General features: G+C 61.9%; 1 protein-coding gene across 1 annotated transcript; it reads left to right on the forward strand.

The window, feature by feature from the left end:
* Positions 1 to 7730: 7730 nt before the first annotated feature.
* KMT5C (lysine methyltransferase 5C) lies at positions 7731 to 12679 on the forward strand. Its single transcript, XM_040978091.1, has 9 exons — positions 7731 to 7946; positions 8774 to 8990; positions 9070 to 9235; positions 9324 to 9433; positions 9514 to 9677; positions 9984 to 10003; positions 11209 to 11345; positions 11437 to 11606; positions 11705 to 12679. Exons 2-9 carry the CDS (start codon positions 8881 to 8883, stop codon positions 12208 to 12210), a joined length of 1383 nt encoding a protein of 460 aa, XP_040834025.1. The 5' UTR covers positions 7731 to 7946; positions 8774 to 8880; the 3' UTR covers positions 12211 to 12679.
* The last annotated feature ends 1196 nt before the right edge of the window (positions 12680 to 13875 follow it).

The raw sequence follows: 13875 nt of genomic DNA on the forward strand, positions 1-13875 counted from the left end.
CACGCGTATCTGTCCTAAGTGAGCCAGGACAGGAGAGTGTTTGTGTATATTTGTGTGACAGCTTTAAGGGGAAGAGTTGCGGTTAGGCTGGGGATATGGTGGTGGCGGCCATGACTTACAGAAGCAAAGTCCAGGCTGCGTGACCGGGAGTGGCCTTGGGGCTGACGCCATGGAACTCACCCCTTGCCCTCCTGCAGACTGCCACTTCCTGGCTCCTCCAGCTTGTGGGGGCAATGTCCAGATGCATAGTTGCTGATCCTCCAGGGCTCAGCTTGCTCGCCCACCCTCCCTCCAGCCCCCAGGACCCCGGAAGCCCGAGCTTTTCTATAATACTTGTTTCTGGAGTCAGGTCTCTCCCAACTCTGGTCTACCACGAGACCTAGCACCCAGGCCCTGCCCGTCCCAGGGGTCTTCTGGGTGTGGCTCCTGGCCCTAAGTTGCTATGTGGAGTCCTTGGGACCCGGCCTGCCTTCTCCTTTATTCTCTGCCCTTCAAGACACGTTGATGAAGAAATCTTCCATCTCCTGGCTCACCTCCCACATGACTGTAAAGCCAGGCACCTGGGGCTCCAGCCAGGTGTCCCACAAATGTGTAGGGCTCCTGTGCTGTCTTCAGCTGTCTTCCCAGCGACATTCACAAGGAGCTGGATGGGAAGTCGGGCAGCTGTAACTCAACTGGAGTCGTAAGCAGTGGCTTCCTGCTATGTCACAGTGCCGACCGGCAGTGACATTTATAACACATTCATAATGTCAGGCTGCCATCCGATGTTCTCCCAACCCCAGGAGGCCTTAAGCCCATGACGCAGTCACTCCCAGCCCCTGGCGACCACTGAGGTGCTGTGTCCCTGGCCTTGCCTGGGGTCCTTGTGTAGGTGGATTCCTGTAGGATGCTGCGGTCCTTGCGTCTGGATGATTGTGACATTCTCGGCTCCAGCCCATGATGGTGGTTAGAGGGGCTTGTCCCCTCTGCTGCGTATGGAAACGTCACTGGCATTTTGAGAATTTTTTTTTTTTTGAGAAGATGTATTTATTTGAAATACAGAGTTACAGAGGGCAAAAGAGGAAGAGACAGAGAGAGAGATCTTTTATCTGCTACTTTGCCCCCAAATGGCATCCACAGCAAAGCTGGGCCAGTCTGCAGCCAGGAGCAGGGAGCTCCATCTGGGTCTCCTGGTTTGTTCCCTTGCACCAACAGGGATGGGTCCACCCGGCCAGGGTCAGGCCCAAAAAAGGCCCCCAGCCAATAAGACTTCCTAAAACCGAGAGAACTGGGGATTCCTGGCCACTGTCAGCAACTCTCCTGTTCACACCAACAGTATCATTTTCTGTCACTCTTGCTTGCTCAAAAATCTTCCAGGCCAGGCTGGCCTCCTGGCACCACTGTGATGCTAATTCCTGTCCCGGCTCCCTGTTAATGGACATAGGAAAGCAGTCGAGGACAGTCCAAAGCCTTGGGACCTTGCACCCATGTGGGAGACACAGAAGAGGCTCCTGGTTCCTGACTTTGGATCAGCTCAGCTCAGGTTCAACCGTTGTAGCCACTTGGAGTGTGAACTAGCAGATGGAAGATCTTTCTCTCTTTCTATCTGTAAATCTGACTTTCCAATAAAAATAAATAAATCTAAAAAAGAAAAAAAAAGATGGGCTGATGTGGTAGCAAATGGCTAAAGTCCTCTTTTTTTTTTTTTTTTGAAAGATTTATTTATTTTTATTGGAAAGACAGAAGAGAGAGAAAGATCTTCCGTTAGATGATTAACTCCCCAAGTGGCCACAATGGCTAGAGCTGAGCCAATCCGAAGCCAAAAGCCAGGAGGTTTTTCTGGGTCTCCCACACGGGTGCAGGATCCTAAGGCTTTGGGCTGTCCTCTATTGCTTCCCCAGGCCACAAGCAAGGAGCAGGATGGGAAGCAGGGTTGCCAAGATTAGAGCAGGCACCAGTATGGGATCCTGGCACGTGCAAGGTGAGGACTTTAGCCACTAGCTTACGGTGCCAGGCCCACAAATATATGTTTAAAAACAAACAAACGAAACACAAACAAACCATGCACAAACCAGCTAACTGCTGAAGCAGGTGTGCGGTGCATGGCTAAGGACTTCTCCAAGGATCTTCACAGAGGCACTTACTGTTTTAAAATGGCAGGGCTTCAGCAGCAGGTAGCGCTTCAGCAGTTCGTCCTACCTACTCCAAGAACACCTTTCTTAGCAATGGAGCAATTGCAAGGCCTGCTTGGACCATAAACCCCAGAATGCCCCTCTGAGCGCGGCCAGCACTAGGTCGCCTGTGGCTGCAGCTTGCTACACAGGCACGCCTTGTCCTGGAAGCCCGTGCCTAAGGGGTTTAAAAACGCTAGACATGTCAGGCAATAGGATATGGTAATGCAAGATAAGCCCCAAGCCTTAGCTTTTGCATGGACTGGTGTTCAGTGCTCAGCTTTGTCTCTCCCTGTCAGGCCTGGTGAGGGTGTGCAGGGGGGTGTCTCCTCGTCGGGGGCCGATGCTGTGATGCTGTGGTACCACAGACTGAGAAGCTACTGTAAAGCCAGCATCGCGTATTGGGGTGCTGGTTTAAGACCGGGTTGCTCCACACTTTGGATCTGGCTCCCTGAGAAAGCAACGGAAGGTGGCCCAGGCACTTAGGGTCCTGCCTTCCATGTGCAGACCAGATGGAGCTCCTGGCTCTGGCCGGTCCTGGCCGTTGTGGGCATCTGGGAGGTAAACAGCAGATGGCTGGTCTCTATTTCAAAGCACAGTGATAGGAGGAGGAGGGGCACGGATCAACTGGTCACTTGCTTGCAATGGCCAAATCCAGCACCAGGAATTCCAGCCTGGTCTCCCACACAGGTGCAGGGTCATCTTCCACTGCTTTCCCGGGTGCCTCAGCGGGAAGCTGGATGGGAAATGGAGTGGCTGGAACACGAACCATCATCTATACGGGATCCTGGCACGTGCAAGGCGAGAATCTAGCCACTAGGCTATCACGCTGGGTCCCTCTCCCCAAATTTTAATACCATTCTCCACCTGATCATCTCACTCTCCTTTAGCATTTTAAAACCCATAACTGCGGATTTCTTAGGGCTATTTCAAGCCCTATTTCTTCGTATTTTCATTTTGCACTTTTTCTGTATCCCATTTGGAAACAGGTTCGTGTCCCAGCTGCTCTACTTCTTAGCCAGCTTCCTGCTAATGTCCCTGGGAAAGCAGCAGAGCGTGGTCACAGTGCTTGGGCCCCCGTTACACATACGGGAGCCCCGAGGAAGCTCCTGGTTCCTGGCTTCAGCTTGGCGCAGCCCTGGCCATAGCTGCCATCTCTAAGCAGATGGAGCATGTCTGTGTGTGGCTCACACACAGCAGCCCAAAGCTGGTTATCTTGCCTTCAAACGTGGCCTTCTCTTGGTGTCTGGAACCTGGTTGGTCACTGATAAGCGGGGTGGGTTCTGTGTGCCTGCCTGTTCATGCAGACAATGTGGTGGGCCCATTGCTAGGGTTCCAACCCTGTGGTAGGGGCTGGACAGGGAGTGCCTGCACTGTGAGCTCCCCGCAGATGCCCTGGGTGCTAGGTGTCTGACACGCTCCGCTGGCTTATGATCTAAAAGATGAAATGACAGAGAGGGAGAGAGAGGAGGAAAGACAAAGAGAGGAGAGAAAGAAGAGCAGTTTTGAAAGGATTGTTTGGGGGGCAGCATGGTGGCTTAGCGGGAGTGGAATGTTATACCGACATGCGGTCGGAACCCTGATCCCAGTCCCAGCTGCTCCACTTGCACCCCATCCTTGCTAACGCACCTGGGAGAGCAGCGGAAGATGGCGCTCCTACTTATCCTGCCCATGCACGTGAAAGACCCAGAAGAAGCTCCTGGCTTTGGCCTGGCCCACCTCGGCTAGTGTGGCCATTTGGGGAGTGAGCCAGTGGCTAGGAGAACTCACCATCTCATTCTGTAACTCTGCCTTCCAAATAAACAAAAATTTTAAAGTAATTTTATTTTGGGGGCCTGGCACATTAGCCTAGTGGCTGAAGTCCCCACCTTGCATGCGCCAGGATTCTATATGGGTGCCAGTTCTAATCCCGGCAGCCCTGCTTCCCATCCAGCTCCCTGCCTGTGGCCTGGGAAAGCAGTTGAGGACAGCCCAAAGTCTTGTGAGCCTGCACCTCTGTGGGAGACCCGGAAAAGTCTCCTGGCTCTTGGCTTTGGATCAGTGCAGCTCTGGCCATTCTGGCCACTTGGTGAACTAGCAGATAGAAGATCTTTCTGTCTCTCCTGCTCTGTGTATATCTGACTTTCCAATAAACGTCTGCCCATGAGCACCGTTGATCAGGGTGGGGAGGGTTGTAGCATGGAGAGAAAAGGGTGGGACAAACGCTTCCAACATCCCTTTGTCCGCTCTTCTGTGTCTGGGTTGGAGGTGGGGAGAGGGACAGGGCTGCTCCCAGACACCAAACTACACCAGAACCTGGGAATGGGGAATACCCGCTTACCTCACCTTAGAAATCTCGATGTGGAAAAGAATGTTCTGAAGGTACTGCTGCAGTGGCTTTGCTAGTCTGAGTAGCTGTTGGTTTGCTGCTCCAAGGCTGAGCAAATCCAAGGTCCAGTGGCTGACAATCCGGCCCAGTGTGTCCACTTCTCTGAGGTCACTGGCTGCCAAAGCTTCACCAGAAAAGCTGTCCTGTTCTGTGCTGCAGCATTGTTTGTTGTTGTTGAAGATGTATTTATTTTTATTGGAAAGTCAGATAAACAGAAAGGAGGAGAAAAAGTGGATTAGATCTGTTTGGTGATTTACTCCCCAAGCAGCTGCTGCTGCGCCAATCCAAAGCCAGGAGCCAGGAGCTTCATCTCAGGTTTCCCATGTGGTTGCAGGGTCCCAAAGCTTTAGGCCGCCCTCTGCTGCTTTCCCTGGCCACAGGCAGGGAGCTGGACGGGAAGCGGGGCCACCGCGATTAGAATTGGTGCCCATATGGGATTCCGGTGTGTGCTAGGCCAGGACTTCAGCCTCTAGGCTATTACTCCGGGCCCATGTGCTCCATCTTCAGACATGGCACTTGACATCCTCTGTAGGCCTAAATGAACTGGCCATCTTGTTCCACATATGCGTCTGGGCATTCTGTCCATTGTACAGGTATTAGCAGTCGAGGAAGCTAAATAAAAATTTTTAAAGGATTACTCCACTCCTGGATTAAGCTCCACCTGAAAGCCCATCCCAGATTGACTATGAGACTTTCCAGTTACATAAGCCAATCGATCCCCGGTTTTATGATCTGGTCTCCCTCCCAGTCTGAGCCGCAGGGTGACAGCCACCACGCCCACAGTGTCCTCTGCACATGTGCGGTATTTACAAAGAGGTTCACTTCCCAAGTGGCCACAATGACCAAAGCTGAGCCAATCTGAAGCCAGGAGCCTTTCCAGGTCTCCCAGTGCATCCTCCACTGCTTTCCCAGGCCACCGGCAGGGAGCTGGATGGGAAGTGGAGCCGCTGAGACATGAGGTAGCACCCATATGTGATCTTGGCACTTGGAGGGGTAGGATTAGCCTATGGAGCCATTGTGCCAGCCCCTCCCTCAATGTTTCTGACTCAGAGCCCAGGACTCTGCATCCTTACCAAGTTCCATGTGATCCTGATGTGGCCGGCCCAGGAGCCACACTTGATGTTTGTTAAGATAATGTGAATAATTAATCACTCTATCTTTTTTTTTTTAATCATATTATCCTAATAAGGTACAACAAGTGTGGCTCCTGGTGACTCTGTCCTGGAATCTTTCTGTTAACCAAATTCCTTGAGGTCTCTTTTCCAGAGATGTTATTTTTATTTGAAAGTCCAAGTTACAGAGAGATGAGAGAGATTTTCTACCCTCTGGTTCCCTCCCCAAATAGACATAACTAACAAGTGAAGCTGAGCACATCCAAAGCCAGGAGCCACTTTCTGGTCTCCTACGCGGGTGCAGGGTCCCAAGGCTTTGGGCCGTCCTCCGCTGCTTTCCCAGACCACCGACAGGGAGCTGGATGGGAAGTGGAGCAGCTGGGACTTGATCCAGTGCCCATATGGACTGCTGGTGCTGTGGCTGCTGGTTGCTTTTCCAGTAGCTGGTTCTGGCTGGGAGGTTGAGACTGCCAGCTCTCACGTCCCGTGCCTTGGATGTCCACTCCAGGAGCCTCGCTTGGCTTATCCGCACAATGGCCCTATGCCCACCCCTCCCCTGCAGGGTCATCTGCACCAGCTCTCCCTCTGCCAGGAGCAGTGAGAAGGGAGCCCAGCGCTCACATTCACTGGGAGGATTCCTGGTGTTGCAGTTGCCCTGGGTCATTTTCATTTGAATGGAAAGGCAACTGCCAGGGCAGGCCTGGCCAGGAATGGAGAACATCCGTGGTCCCACACAGGTGGCAGGAACCTGGCCTGTGCTCTCCCAGCGTGTGCAGTGGCAGGAAGTTTCAGTGGGTAACCCTCCCCTGGCACCCGGGACCCCATGAACTGCTGGTACTCTCCTGGGCAGCTGATCTTCCTGCCCCTCTCCCAGGCCTAGGGGAAGGCAGCCAGGGACCCTTCTGCGTTTTCATCAGACCGAAGGCTGCAGTGGGAGCAATGCACCAGATTGTGTGCTGTCCCCCGTGCTGGCCAGAGCGATGCCCTGTGGAAGGTGGGGAGCCACCTTCTGCTGCAAGTGCAGGGGACTGGATCTACCTGCGAGATCAGGTGGGATTGTGGGATTTGGGGAGGGGGCGGGGTAGCCCTGGTGGCAGGGAGGTGGTGATGGATCAGCCAGAACAAAGGGTCGTGTGTGTGTGTGTGTGTGTGTGTGTGTGTGTGTGTGTGTATTGCCCGTACACCTGACGCTCAGATCCCCAGCGCCCCGGAGCCAAGCAGTCAGTCCTCTCCTCTTTGGTGGTCTCCGGTCCCCCTCCCACCCTCCTGTGCCATGCATTGTTTGGTGCACAAAGACACAGACAGCCTGGAAGACAAAGACCGCCTCTTCGGAGTGTGGGGCAACCACGGAGCGGTGGTAATTGGGATTGCCCTTAGGATAGGAGCTGGGAGGGGTGTCCTAGGGGACGTCCCGCTGAGTCGGGGCCAGGTCTCCAAAGCCCCAAGCCTGCTCTTCTCAGTCTCCCCTCTTCCCCACCCTCTTCTTGTCTGTTGCGGGAGAGCCCAGGTGGCGCCCTTTGTGGGGCTTCCACAAGGGAAAACCGGGTCGCTGGGCCAAAGCTGGGGAGGAGTTGATTCTTTGTCATGGGGGCAGAACTGTCAATAAAGTTTGGTCGCCGTGGCAACCGCGGGGCTCGCGGGGCGATGGCTGTGCGGGGGCAGACACGCGCGCGCGCTCGCTCACTCTGTCAGCCGCCCCGGCCGGGCTCTCTTCCCCCGGCGGCTGACGGGGTTCGCCCAAGACAGACAACAGGAGGGAGGCCCCGCCTCCCGCGCTGACGGGCGGAGCGCTCCGCCAACCGGTGGACGGGGTGTCGGGACACCGGCCAATCCGATACGAGTTCCTGAACGGGCGGAGCCCGCCCTCTTCCCTGCTGAACCTGAATAACCCGACCCAGTCCGAATTGGGCCCAGAGCGACGGCACTTTCGGCCAATGAGGGCGTCGGCTGCCGGCCGCCGCCGGGGAGGCGGGGACGCGGGTCTCCCGGGCTGCGGCTGAGGGACAGCGGCCTGGGCCACTGGCGGCGGCCGGCGGCGCTCGGCCGGGGCGCGGGCGTGGCGGGGTTCTGTCGGGGCACCGAGGGGGGCCGCGCGGGGGCGGGGAGGACCGAGGCCCGGCCAATGGCAGCGGCGCGGGCTCCATGGCAACGGGCGAGTGACGGCGAGCCTGGCCAGTAGGAGATGGCCGTGGCTGTGGCCGGGCAGCCCCGGCGGGGCCGGCTCGAGGCGCGGTGACCGCGTCTGGCGAGAGCTGGAGGAGGCGGTGGGAGGTGGTGGCGGCTGCAGCGCGGGCGCCTGAGGAGGAGGAGAAGCGGGTGAGGGGCGGCGCGGGGCCCGACCTCCGATCCCCCAGGCCCCCGCCCCGCGCCGCCTGGCCCCCGTCGCCCCCCGCCCCGACTGCCCCCCGCCCCGCCCGGCCCTCCTCGTGTCCCCGGGCTCCCGCGGCGGGGCCGGGGCCTGGGGCGCCCCGCCGGGCCTCTCCCCGACCCCTCTCACCCTGCCCCTCCGTGCAGTCCCCTGCGCCCCGACCCTGGCCTGACGTGACCCTTCACCGCCTCAGGCCCGACTCCCCGGGGCCCCTCACTGTCCTTCCTCTGGACTCTCCGTGCCCAGCCAGCAGCACCTGCCGGCCTCGTGCTGGAAGCCCGGGGCTGTCCCACGCCCCCTTCCTGCCCCTGTCCCTCCAGCTTCCGCCATCTCCGAGCTTGGCCGTCCCTCCCAGACCCCTCTCCGGCTGGGCGGGCAGTGCCGGGGTCCCCTCCCCGCCCCAGGGCCCCCCGAGGCCCGGCTGCGGGGCACGGGGTCGCCTTCCTTGTTGTAGGGTTGCTGTTGGTGGTTTTCCTCGCTCTGCGTTTCCTCTTGACGGGGGGGGGGCCCCTCCACCTGCCCCCTTTTGTCCTTGCTCCGTTCTGCCTGGGGCTTCACCCCGAGGCTCCTGGGGAGGCTCCCCCTTCCCGCTGGTGGTCCTTGGGGATCTCCCGGCTGCCGGTTAATCGGGACGGACGTGCCGCCCCCCGGGACGGACGTGCCGCCCCCCGGGATGGACGTGCCGACCCCCGGGACGGACGTGCCGACCCCCGGGCGGTCGCGGCACCTGTTGCGTCCGGGCACCTGAGCGCCCTTCTCCCTGCCCGCTCCGCAGATGCCGAGTCGCGCCCGGCTCCTGGCTGGCACCGAGCGAGCTGCCGGCCAGGCCCCCGCCCCCGCGCCGCCTGCTCGGTGCCAGGGGCAGCATGGTCGCCGGGCGCCATGGGGCCCGACAGAGTGACCGCCGTGGAGCTGTGCGAGAACGACGACCTGGCCACTAGCCTGGTGCTCGACCCCTACCTGGGCTTCCGCACCCACAAGATGAACGTCAGGTGAGGGGTCCCCGCCGCGCCCCTCGGCTGCGGGGCCGGGGTCGCCGAGCCCCCGGCCCCAACGTGCGCTCTCCCGCAGCCCCGTGCCGCCCCTGCGGCGCCAGCACTACCTGCGCGCGGCGCTCGACACCTTCCTGCGGCAGCGCGACCTGGAGGCGGCCTACCGCGCGCTCACGCTCGGGGGCTGGATGGCCCACTACTTCCAGAGCCGGCGGCCGCGGCAGGAGGCGGCGCTCAAGACCCACGTGAGGGCCGGGGGAGGCCAGGGCGGAGCGTCCCGGACACGAGTGGGGGGCTCCCACGCTGACGGCCGTGCCCGGCCCCCTCCCCCAGATCTACCGCTACCTGCGCGCCTTCCTGCCCGAGAGCGGCTTCACCATCCTGCCCTGCTCGCGCTACTCCATGGAGACCAACGGGGCCAAGATCGTGTCCACGCGAGCCTGGTGAGGGGGCTGCCCGCGCGCGGGGCTCCGGGGCTCCGGGGCTCCGGGGCTCACGGCTCCCGTCCCTGCCTGGCCCCCAGGAAGAAGAACGAGAAGCTGGAGCTGCTGGTGGGCTGCGTGGCCGAGCTGCGGGAGGCGGACGAGGGGCTGCTGAGGGCGGGCGAGAACGACTTCAGTATCATGTACTCCACCCGCAAGCGCTGCACGCAGCTGTGGCTCGGCCCCGCAGCCTTCATCAACCACGGTGAGCGGGGCGGGGGGCGGCGGGGCGGGCGGCGGGGCGGCGGGGGGGGGCGGCGGGGCGGCGGGGCGGCGGGGCGGGGGGCGGCGGGGCGGGGGCGGCGGGCGGGGGGCGGGGGCGGGCGGGCGGGGGGCGGCGGGGCGGCGGGGCGGCGGGGCGGCGGGGCGGCGGGCGGGGGGGCGGGGGGGCGGGCGGGGGGGGCGGCCGGGCCTCCTCCCTGCGGTGGCTGCCAGCGGCTCGCTCACCTGCTCACCTGCCCACCTGCCCACCTGCCTCTTCTCTCCCCCCACGTCTCCCTCCTGGCTGCAGACTGCAGACCCAACTGCAAGGTGAGCACTGGGGCCTGGGGTCGGCCAGCTGGGGTGCAGAGCAGTCTCAGGTCCTCTTGCTGGCTTCCCACCTGCCCAAGAGGCTCCCTGTGTCCACACCTGGACCCCTGGCGTGGGTGGGGAGAGGGGGGCTTCACTGGGCTGTCAAAGCTTGGCACTCTTTGCTGTCTGAGCAGACCAGCAGTTGTGCCTGGCTGCAGCAGGTGTGGCTGACGGGAGAGCAGTGGGGGCAGCGGGGCCCTGGGAGACAGCTGCAGGGGCTGGGGCAGCAGGGAGGTGAGGGAGGCCCGGGTCCTGAGGGGCAGTTGTGAGGGCGTGTGAAGGGCTGGAGATGGGGGGCAGAGCTCTGGGAGGCCTTGGGTGGCACCGGGAGGTTGGTGGAATCCCCTGGGCATGGGATCCAAAGCAGGCTGGAGCTTGGACTTCAGGGCCTGGCCTTCAATGTCTCCAAGGGTCTGTAAGAGTCCTCACCCCAGGGCAGCCAGGAGCGGCAAGGGGTACCTTGAGACCAGACTGGTGCTGCGGAGTGGCCAGCTCAGCTGAGCCTGGGGGGACAGCCCATGGGGGTCTGGGGCGGAGGCTGAGCCTGACCAAAGGCCACATGCTGCCTCTAGGCCGGGCCATGGTGGCAGGAGGGGATGGGTGCTGCAGGAGGGGGACAGCATGTGGCTGGAGGGGATGGGGCACTGCTGGAGGGGATGGGGCACTGCAGGAGGGGACGGGGCACTGCAGGAGGGGACGGGCACTGCAGGAGGGGACGGGCATGGCAGGAGGGGACGGGCACTGCAGGAGGGGACGGGCATGGCAGGAGGGGACGAGCATGGCAGGGCCCTGTGGGTCAGCCCTCAGCAGAGCATGAAGCTGATGAGTGGATGTACGGGGATTACAGACAGAGCCCGTGGGGGAGGCTGGATCTGTGGTCCTGAAGGCATGCTGGGAGGAGTGGGCAGGGGAGGAGCCGAGCTGGCTGGGGCTGGGCAGCACAGGCTGGCAGGGAGGGAGCCATTCTGGCGGCTTGGGTGTATGGGGAGGAGCTTGGCACTGCCATCCAGCCGGGGAAAGCGCAGGAGGGCGTGGCTCACACTGCCACAGCACCCTGCCAGGTCAGGTTAGCTCATCGCCCTGCAGGATGGGGGTGGATGCCCGTGGGCTAGCCCCGTGTGGGTCGGGCACGGGCAGTGGGTGCTGAGCTGTGCCGCCCCCAGTTTGTGCCGGTGGACGGGAACGCGGCCTGTGTGAAGGTGCTCCGGGACATCGAGCCGGGAGACGAGGTGACCTGCTTCTACGGCGAGGGCTTCTTCGGCGACCAGAACGAGCTCTGCGAATGCTACACCTGTGAGAGGTGGGGCCAGGGGTGCTGGGGTCCCTCACCAGGAGCCATGCCACCTCGCTTCGCACCCCAACTGCCTCTGCTCCTTTTCTGGTCCTCCCAGGAAGGGTGAAGGGGCCTTCCGGCTGCAGCCCAGGGAGCCTGAGCTGCCCACCCAGTCCCCAGACAAGTACGAGCTCCGGGAGACCAAGCGGCGGCTACAGCAGGAACCAAGTGGGCCTGGCCCATGGGCATGCAGCCACAGGCCCGCGCAGTGCCAGGACCTCTGCTGTGGTAGGCTGTGGGTGGCGGGGGGTGTGGGGTGGGCTGGTTTCCCCCATGGCAGGGCCACTGACCCGCCTCCTCTCCACCCACACCCCTTCCTGTTGCAGCTGCCTGCCAGCCCCTGCACAGCCCCCAGCGGGACACTTCACCCCTCTGGCTGCAGTGGCTGCCCCAGCTCCAGCATCAAGTGCGCCCCAGGAAGCGCCGCCGGCCCCGGCCCCAGCCCCGGCGCACCCCCATTCTCCCCACCCTCCCTGCCGTCTGCATCCCTGTACACCGGTGGGGGCGCTGCGGCCCCCACTGCCGCCTGCGGGCTGAGGCCGTGGTGGCCCTGGGCCAACCCACCCTTGCACGCTGGGCTCCCCAGCAGGACTGGCACTGGGCCCGGCGCTACGGGCTGCCTTCCGTGGTGCGTGTGGACCTCAGCCGCCTGGCCCCAGCCGTGCCAGCAGCCCCTGTGGCTGCCGCCACCACCACTGCCCCTGAGACCCCAGCTCCCAGCCCCATCCCCAAGCAAGCCCTGGCCTTTGCTCGCTTCTCCCCGCCCAAGCGCCTGCGGCTGGTGGTCAGCCACGGCGCCATCAACCTGGATATCCATAGGGACGAGGCCTGATGGGGCACAGGGGCCTGGACAGGCCTGCCCGATACCCCCAAGTGACTGCTGACCCCTGAGCCACCCTACCCTGCAGGGAACCCTGGCCACTGGCTGCCCTCCCCCCTTCCCCATGCCCACCTCAGGACTGCAGGAGGCCCCCTTTTTCCCCAGGGAGCAAAGCCATAAGGGGGGGGGCACCCCTGGCCTTTCCTGGAAGCCCAGGCCGCAGGAGGAAGTGACCTGTGCTAAGGAACCCCGCATGGGGCAGGCAGCTGCCTAAGGAGGGGGATGGAGTGGGGAGTGGCGTCTGGGGGGCCAGTCCTCTTTGCTGCCCCCGTGGGTCTCAGGGAGGCCGGTGCGACCTTATCTTTCTCATGGTGCTATCCCTGGTGCTACTGGGGGTGGGGCTGCCTCCCCTCCCCCACACCAGAGCGGGGTATGGGGGATTGGAAGCACTTGAACTTTGTATTTTATTAAAGCCTTCTTATAAGCAGTGCCCTCTTTCCTGCCGTGGCCCGGCCCGTCGTGGGGGACAACACGAGGGCCTGGGGTCTGGCAAGCAGAGGCTGGGGTCCCCTCAGTAGGAGGACTGGGGTCCCCTCAGGAAGGACGGACAGGTGGCCTGCCGGGGCTGTTCTCTCCTGACTGACTCCACTTGATGAAGGACATTGGTCAGTCAGGGTCCCAGTGCCCCCCTCTGAGGCTGTGGAGCTGGTCCCAAGCGCAGGGGGCCTGGAGCAGGCAGGTGGGTAGCTGGCTGTGAGCCTCTGCTGCTCCGGAGGACCAGCCTTTGACAAGTGCAGGCTGGTGGAGCCTCACATGTGCATCAGACACACAGCTGGTGGCCAGGAGTACAGGTAACTATGGGGTGTCCTCCTGTCCCAGTAGGTGTGCAGGTTCAAGTCCCAGTTCAGGGAGTTTAAAGGGCACTCACCATGTGGGGGCGCTCCTCCCAGACCTGTCTGCCCATGGCGGTGCTTTCTGACCCTTCCCGCTGTGTGCGCGTCCACCCCATGGCCTCACGCCCGGGCTGCCTGCCCAGCACCTCCCATTGTCCAACAGTTGGACGCTGAGCAATGACTCAAATTGTCTCCCTAGACAGACTGTCCACTCTGAGAACAGCCAGGCCAGGCTGCTTCCTGTGTTCTGAGGGGTGGGGGTCTCCCATGGAGACACAGTGCTGGGCTGGCCAGCCCATCAGCCCAAGCTCTGAGCTGCAGGAGGGAGAGGAGGCTGGGCTGGAGGGCAGGACCCGAGCTGGGCAGCAGGGGCTTGTGGGGAGAGCCAGACCTGGGCTTCTCGGGAGGCTTAGGGTGGGTTGCAGGCGGGCCAGCCCACTGTTCTAGCCAGCAAACACCCTTGGTGGACAGGGAGCACCTGGAGGGCTGCTGAGAGGTGGAGGAGGGGCGTTGGGGTCTCAGGAGGTGGACACAGTGGACAGACTGGGGTGGGGGTGGCTAGGAGCCCTGGAAGAGGTGGGTCAGAGTCTATGGTGCTGACCAGGCTGGAGGTGAGGCAGCGGGCCTTTCTGCTCCATGTTAGGAGCAGAACGTGTTGGGGTGGGGAGACCCAAGAGGGGGAGTAGCAGCTGGCCAGTCCTGGCATGAGGCCTGGCGCCACGTTGGTGCAGCCTGTGGCAGGCACCCTGAAGGTGGGGTCGACTCGGCATGGTGCGTCCAGGGT

This window comes from Ochotona curzoniae, unplaced genomic scaffold (assembly GCF_017591425.1).
Source record: "Ochotona curzoniae isolate NIBS_2020 unplaced genomic scaffold, NIBS_Ocur_1.0 contig_2861, whole genome shotgun sequence".
Taxonomy (NCBI): domain Eukaryota; kingdom Metazoa; phylum Chordata; class Mammalia; order Lagomorpha; family Ochotonidae; genus Ochotona; species Ochotona curzoniae.